This window comes from Colobus angolensis, unplaced genomic scaffold (assembly GCF_000951035.1).
Source record: "Colobus angolensis palliatus isolate OR3802 unplaced genomic scaffold, Cang.pa_1.0 Scaffold728, whole genome shotgun sequence".
In the NCBI taxonomy this organism is placed as follows: Eukaryota; Metazoa; Chordata; class Mammalia; order Primates; family Cercopithecidae; genus Colobus; species Colobus angolensis.
Window position 1 is genome coordinate 205,718 of NW_012121021.1, and position 7,888 is coordinate 213,605.

At 40.4% G+C, this 7,888-nt stretch overlaps 1 protein-coding gene and 1 pseudogene across 1 annotated transcript in view; both read right to left on the reverse strand.

The window, feature by feature from the left end:
• LOC105501584 (oligophrenin-1) overlaps positions 1 to 7,888 on the reverse strand; it is a 188,852-nt gene that overhangs the window by 23,138 nt on the left and 157,826 nt on the right. The window contains exon 15 of the mRNA XM_011927570.1: positions 4,134 to 4,281. Coding sequence (XP_011782960.1) covers positions 4,134 to 4,281 — 148 coding nt within the window. The remainder of the gene's footprint in view (positions 1 to 4,133; positions 4,282 to 7,888) is intronic.
• LOC105501581 lies at positions 1,505 to 2,752 on the reverse strand (annotated as a pseudogene).

The following is a 7,888-nucleotide window of genomic DNA, read 5'->3' on the forward strand; positions in this document are numbered from 1 at the left end:
TATACTAAAAACCATTAAACTGTATGCTGTAAAATGGTGGATTTTATGGTATGTGAATTATAGCTCAGTTTTTTAAAAAGTTAAAAATAAAAAATAAATGTCTAGACTGGATAACCTCATTGGAGATCTTCTGGCCCAAAGCCCTCATCACCACAGAGGGACAAATTGAGGTCCAGAGAGGGGAAGTGACTAGCTCAAGTTATTCAGCAGGCTAGTAGCCAAGATTAAATTAGACCTTCTGTCTACTGACACCCAGTTCATTCATTTTTTGCACTCATTTATTAAGAACTTACTATATGCCTGGCATTGTGCTCATGCTTCAGATACAGTACGAAAAAACAAGTGTCCACTGGCATAGAGTTTATATTGGAGGAGACTGTAAATAAACAATCCCATTCTATAAAAATGAGACTATGGAACAACAGACAGGCATTCAATGTTCCCTTCTACTTTCTCCTGAATGCCAGCTCACCTCCTCTATGAAAGAGTTGATCCCTTAAGTGATAATCTCTTCATCATTCCTTATAAATCCACTCATTCATTCTCAGAATATTTACTGAATACATGATACGTATACCAGGAGTTGTTCCAGGGCCTGGTAATCAAATAATTTTACATTCTAATGGGAAAGAGAGATAATAAACACATGAACAAACAGTAGCAGGGGATATGAGTTGCATAAAGCCATATAAAGGGATAGGGAGTGATTGGAGGAGGAGAAAGAACTATTTAAGTAGAATGTTAAGAAAAGATCTCTATGAGAAGATGGCATTTAGTAGACATCTGAATGAAAGAGTGAGCCTTGTGAAGTTCTGGAGGAAGAACGTTTAGGGCCAAGAGAGTAGCAAATGCAAAGGCTCTTAGGTAAGTTTGACACAAGTAAGGACCTGCAAGAACAACGAGATTAGAGTAGAGAACAAAAGAGACAGTGAGAGAGCAAAGTTCAGAGAAATCAGCAACAGTCATATAATGAAGAATAAAATGCAAATTTTATTCTAGATATGAAGGGAGGTTACCGAAAATTTGGCACAGAGGGAATGATGTGATCTGATTTCCATTTTTTTCATGGTTTCAGTGGACACTTTTATTGTTTATTTAATGGGGAATCAATTTTATCTCCCTACCTACAAATGGAATTTCATCTTGTTTCCATGCTGAGTAGTAAAACAGTGACAAAGCTAATCATAATAACCTACATCAAAAGATAACTAAGCTAACACAGCTCACTTTTTTTAACAGGCAAAATATAAATACATGTACTCTAGAACGCACAATGTTTATTCACTAAGAAATTCAAATGGGATCTTGAAGAATGTAGGCAAATCCAGGGTGCAGTAAAGATGAGCTGAGATGCTGTGCAACTGTTTAAGGGTTCCTGGGCACTGCATCTCTTGGCCACCAGCTGAACCTTGACACGGAAGGTTTTAGCTAAAGCCAAGTGGAGATGCAGAAAATGCTAAGTTGACATAGAGGCTGTGCACAGGAACTAAAAGGCAGGAAAGTACTAAATATTGCCGAGAGCATCCACCCCAGGAAGGACTTTACCTTCCAGGAGCTCTAAACTGGCACCACCCCTAGTGCTCGCATGCCTGATTTTATCCTTTGTGTTCCATTTGGCACAGCAAGTGGCAGCATCTCCACCACCTATGATGCTAATGCAGCCCCTAGAAGTGGCTTTCACCACCTCATCCATGAGGGCTTTGGTTCCCCGGGCAAAAGCTTCCCATTCAAATGCCCCCCCCTCCCCGCCCCAGTCTGCTTAGCCTGAGTAACAGTCTCAGCATACTTCTTGATGCTTTCAGGACCACAATCCAAGCCCATCCAGCCAGCAGGTATGCCAGAAGCCACAGTGGCTTGGCCAGTCTTGGCATTCTCATCAAATTTGTCAGCAGTGACAAAGTCAACAGGCAAGGTAATCTTCACACCATTCTTCTCAGCTTGGGATATTAGGTCTTTGACAATCTTGGCTCCCTCTTCATCAAATAGAGAAGTTGCAATCTCCATGTTGTTGAGCACCTTAAGGAAGGTAAAAGCCATTCCACCACCAATAATCATCTCATTGACTTTGTCTAGCATATTACTGATCAGGTGGATCTTGTCTGCAACGTTAGCTCCACCCAGAATGGCCAGGAAGGGTCACTATGGGCTCTTTAAGACCTTGGCAAAGTAGTTCAGCTCCTTCTTCATCAAAAAACCACCAGTCTTCTGAGGCAGACTGACTCCTACCATAGAGCTATGGGCTCTGTGAGCAATGCTAAAAGCATCATTGACATACACGTCCCCTAGCTTGGAAAGTGAAGCTTGGAAAGCTTCTATTTTGGCTGACTCACTTTAACCTTGTTCCCAGAGTTTTCCCTTCCCTTCTTCTTCCACATGAAAGTGGAGGTTCTCCAGCAGGATGACAGACCCAGCAGCTGGGTTTGCACAGGCTTTCTCCACTTCTGGGCCTACACAGTCCTTCAACAACAGAACATCCTTGCCCAGCAGAGATTTGAGTTCTACAGCAACTGGCTCTAAGGAGTACTTGTCAGGCACAGGGACACCATCAGGCCGGCCTAGGTGGCTCGTAAGGACTACTGACTTGGCTCCATTGTCCAAGCAGAATTTGATGCTTAAGATAGCAGCCTTAATCCTCTGGTTGTTTATTATCCGGTTGTTCTACATACATAGGAACATTGAAGTCGACTCTCATAATGACCCGCTTCCCTTTCACGTCCAGCTTGTCCAGTGTCAGCTTGTTAGAAAGTGACATTTTGGAAATGGAGAGAGGTCCATGTTTCAGACAGCAAGGGAGCCAGCTGCTGATGTGTGCTTGGGAAGCTTGCAGAATCCTTATTTCCATATTTTAAAGGATGTACATGTTACTGGTTGCCAGGGAGAATGAATTATAGGCAAGGAAGAAGGCAAGTGATGGTACCAGGTAAGAGATAATAGTGGCTCACAGTAACAGAAGCAGTGGGCAGTAGTAGAAGTTAGCATATAATGTGCATGTAGAGCTGACAAGAATTGCTAATTGATTCAATATGAAGGAAAAGGGGAAAGGAGTAACCGAGGATGATTCCAAAGTTCTTGACCTTAGCAACTGGATGACTGCTGCTGCCAGCTACTTAGATGGGGGAGACCAGAGTAGGAACAGGTTAAGAAAGAGTTGGGCATCAAGTTATGTTTTCCACAGTGTAAACTGAGATGTCCATGAGCCATCCAAGGAGAACTGTTAAGCAGGAATTTTGATATGACGAAAGAGTCAGGATATCAATCTTAGATAAATTTGGAAATCATCTTTAGCATTTAAATGATATGTAAAACCATGAAACTTAATGAGATCATACAGGAAAAGAACATGATCAGAGAACAGGACTAAGAAAAAAGCTCTGGGACTTTCTAACATGTAAAGTTGGGAAGAGAAGAAAAAACAGGAGAGAAGACTGAGATGGATTATCTGGTGAGATTAAAGGAAAATCTGGTGTCCTGAAAGCCAAGTGAATAAAGTGTTTCAAGAAGGAGGAGTTAGTCAACTGTGTCAGATGCTACTCACAAACTGAGTATGATGAGAACAATGTTGTAGCTATTTGGTTTGGCCTCATGGAGATTATTGGCAAACCTGACAAAAATGGTCTTAGTGGAGTAGGAGGGCAGAGGCACATTTAGAATGGGTGTATTCTCCACACTAGCAATTATTCCACTGAAGGCTTTTATTTTTTCACTTATCTATGTCTCCATTTCTTCTGTGAGGGCAAGCAATGTATCTTAATTTCACCCAGCACAGTACCTGGCACATAGTAGTTATCCAATCCATGTTTGCTATATTTGAATTTAAAATTTCACATTCACCTTGCTCACCCATTTCAATATATTAGGGGCATAAATCTAAGAACACCTTGGATCCTGCACTGGCCTTATAGGGATCCTCCACATGGTAACTTCCTTTATAAGCTCATCACCATCCTATCTACTGTCAAAGGCTTAATCCCCTCTCTGAGCACAAACTACAAACACTGGCTGCTTTTAAGCTCAGGAGCCAGGAAAGATCTCTTTTATAGAGAGAAAAATGGTCATGCCACCACTTCTGCCCTTCGATATCCTCTCTGTCTCTAATCACCATTCAGAAGCTAAGGGTAAACCTCAGTACTGACCTTCGCTTTCATCCAGGGAAGAAGTATAGAAAACCGTCCTTTCTCGCAGCAAGCGCTTTGAAATCGTGATTGGTTTGTGCCTTCTTGCTGTCACCCGAGGCGGAGGCACTGGCGGTGCAGCGCTTTCCTCAGGTGGACCTAAATAGATCTGTGGAGAAAGAAGGAAGATATCTAGAGAATAATTGGATCAAGTTTTTGTCTTCTGAATGCTACCCACCAGTTGATGCTTGCTGGCCTTTTATCTAGAGTCTGTAACATGAATACTAATATGATTCAAAGAATCAGAGATTTTCTTAATCACTCTAGTTACCAGTAAGTGTTTAGGTATCTCCTACTGTGCTCAAGGCACAGAACCTGGCACTTCTCAGTTTGGAAGAAAAAATGCATATAAAAGGTGGCATTAGTCCTGGATTTTCCATTTCCTTCCTGGGAGACCTTAGGCAAGTCACCTCACTTCTCCGAGCCTCAGCTTTCTCATCCGTAACATAGGGACAGCAAAACCTACTTCACAGGGTGTGATAAGAAAGGAATGAAAGGAGCTGTCAAGGTACCTTCTTTGGGTGGGGGTGGGACATGGAAGGAGACTAAACACAACTACATGCCCATATGCTTTCAATAGTTCTGAAGGGATACCAAAGAATCTGATTACATTGTTTGTCTCAAGGTAGGACTAATGACTGGCTGGGGAATAGAGGGAGAACAACTGTGTTTTCCCTTCTATGTCACATTGTTCTTTTATAATTTCATGCCATGGTACATTACCTATTCAATAGAAAGTAAAATAAAATTAAAAAGCACCAACACAGTGCTTTGGATGCTATAGGAAGTGCTGAAGGCATGCAGAAGGAGCTGTGATTAGAATTTTTATATAATGTCTCATGTGTACCTAAGGATTTTCCAGTCTCCATGGAGACCAACCTTTTAGCCCAAGTGCATACACTGTGGGATGAAACACATGTGATGGAGAAAGGGGACCACTGTCTAGCCAGTGAGACTAACAAAATCACCCCCAATGATTAGTGTAAAGAGAAATGTCATAGCCCAATATCCCATCAGGCAAGGGTCAACACAGACTACATAGGCATGGAAATAACATGATTGAGAACACAAGGCAAGCCTGTGTAAAAGCAGGACAATGATAAGAAACAATATATGAACAATTACAAGCCATGAGTATATGCCTCATGATTGTAAGGAAGACAAAATGCAACTGAACAGCAAGAAGACGAATGTTGAGGCCATACAGTTCTAGGTCATATTCCTAATTCTACCATCATTAGTAATAATAGTCTAAAGAGCTACCATTTTGTGAGCTCAAACACTATAGTAGTTGTTACAAATATTTCTTGCTATTTGTCAAATACATGAGGCTGTTGCACTGACTGTTTATTCCACCCAGACTGATCTTCCTCCAGATATCCATTCTTCTAGGATTCTAATCAAACATATTCTGCCCAGTAAGCCCTTCTGGGTCAATATATTTAAAACATTGACATGCCTCCCTCTACCCAACCATTCCTATCTTCCTTCCATGTTTAATTTTTTTTCTCTTCAGCATTTCCTATCACTTTCTAACATAGAACATGTTTTACTTATTGATTTTGTTTGCTGTCTGTCTCCAAGCTAGATTTTACACAACATAGAAGCATGTCTGTCATGTTCACTGCTCTATCTCTATCACCTAGAAGAGGGACTGGAATTGCTGAGTCAAAAAAGAAATACATTTGCAATTCTAATGTAAAAGGCCAAACTGTCGTCTGAAAATACTACTACTATTAACCACTACTAACTACTACTACTAAAATACTACTACAAACAGCTACTTATTCTGGCCAAGATAGGGCACCAAAACTAGTTTTACTCATTTAGCCTGAAACAAGTAAAAACAAAACTAAACTAAACTAAACTAGGAAAAATACATGCAACAGTAGTTTTAAAGGCATTGGAAATCCAGCAGTGAAGGGCAGTGAATGCTGAGAGACAGAAAAAAACAAATGAGTTTAGCCCTATGAGTGTCCCAGCTTAGAGTTTTGCAGGCCTCAGTGCAGGAAGGGGAAACCAGGCGGAACCCAGTACTATCCCTACGTTGAGAAGATTGAGTTGGGAGTATGGGAAAGGCAAGGAAGTGAGAATTTGCAAGGCAAAGTGCCAGAGAGAAGATTTTGTACATTGAAGTATTCAAAATATTGCTGAGAAATATTAAGAAAATCTAGATAAATGCCAGGCGCGGTGGCTCAAGCCTGTAATCCCAGCACTTTGGGAGGCCGAGACGGGCGGATCACGAGGTCAGGAGATCGAGACCATCCTGGCTAACACAGTGAAACCCCGTCTCTACTAAAAGTACAAAAAACTAGCCGGGCGAGGTGGCGGCGCCTGTAGTCCCAACTACTCGGGAGGCTGAGGCAGGAGAATGGCGTGAACGCGGGAGGCAGAGCTTGCAGTGAGCTGAGATCCGGCCACTGCATTCCAGCCTGGGTGACAGAGCGAGACTCCGTCTCAAAAAAAAAAAAAAAAAAAAAAAATCTAGATAAACAGAGATATATTTTGTTTGCAGGTATAAAGACTCAATAGTGTTAAGATGTAAATTCTTACAAAATTGATCTACAGATTGAACACAACCCAAATACCAGTAAGCTTGTATGTAGACATTGACAAGCTGATTCAAAAATGTATAAGGATATGCAAAGAACCTAGAATAGTCAAAACAATCTTGAAAAAGAAAAACCAACTTGGAAGGCTAACATTACCTGACTTCAAGTCGTATTATAAAGCTACAGCAATTAAGACAGTGTGGCACTGGTGTCAAGATAGGTGAGTAGATCAATGGAACATAATAGAAAGCCCAGAAATAGACTCACACCTATACAGATAAATTTATTTATTTATTTTACAAAGGCAATTCAGTGGAGAAAGGACAGCAGTGGTACTGGAACAATGTGATATGCACAGGCAAAAAAGGAACTTCATATCTCATACCACAGAAGAAAACTAACTCAAAATGGGCTATAATCAAATTTAAAAGCTGAAACAATAAAATTCCGAGGAGAAAAATCTTTGTAATCTTAGGTTAGGCAAAGATTTCTTAGATACAATGATTCATAAAAGAAAGAAATCAATAAACTGAACATCAAATTTAAAAACTTATGATTTTCTAAAAGATGCTGTTAAGAATGAAAAGAAAAACCACAGCCTGAGTTAAAATATTTGTAAATCATATGTCTGATAAAGAACTTGTATTATACATATATATATATGTCTAATATAAAGAACTCCGAAAACTCAATAACTCAATAATAAGAAAACAAGTAAATCAGTTTTTAATGAATAAGCAAAATATTTGAATAAATACTTTACCAAAGAAAACATACAAATGGCAAACATAAAAAAATGTTCAACATCATTAGGTCAATAGGGAAATGCATGTTAAAATCATGATGCGATACCACTGAACACCTATTAGAATGGTTGAAATTTTTTAAAGACTAACCATACCACATGTTGAAAAGAATATGGAGGAACTGGAACTTTCATTGCTGATGGGAATGTAAAATCAGACAATGTCATAGTGAATTAAAAAAAAACACAACTGAGGAGGGCGGAGCAAGATGGCCAAGTAGGAACAGCTCCACTCTCAAACTCCCAGTGCGAGCGACACAGAACACCGGTGATTTCTGCATTTTCAACTGAGGTAGTGGGGTCATCTCACTAGGGAGTGCCAGGCAATTGGTGCTGGTCAGCTGCTGCAGCCCGACCAG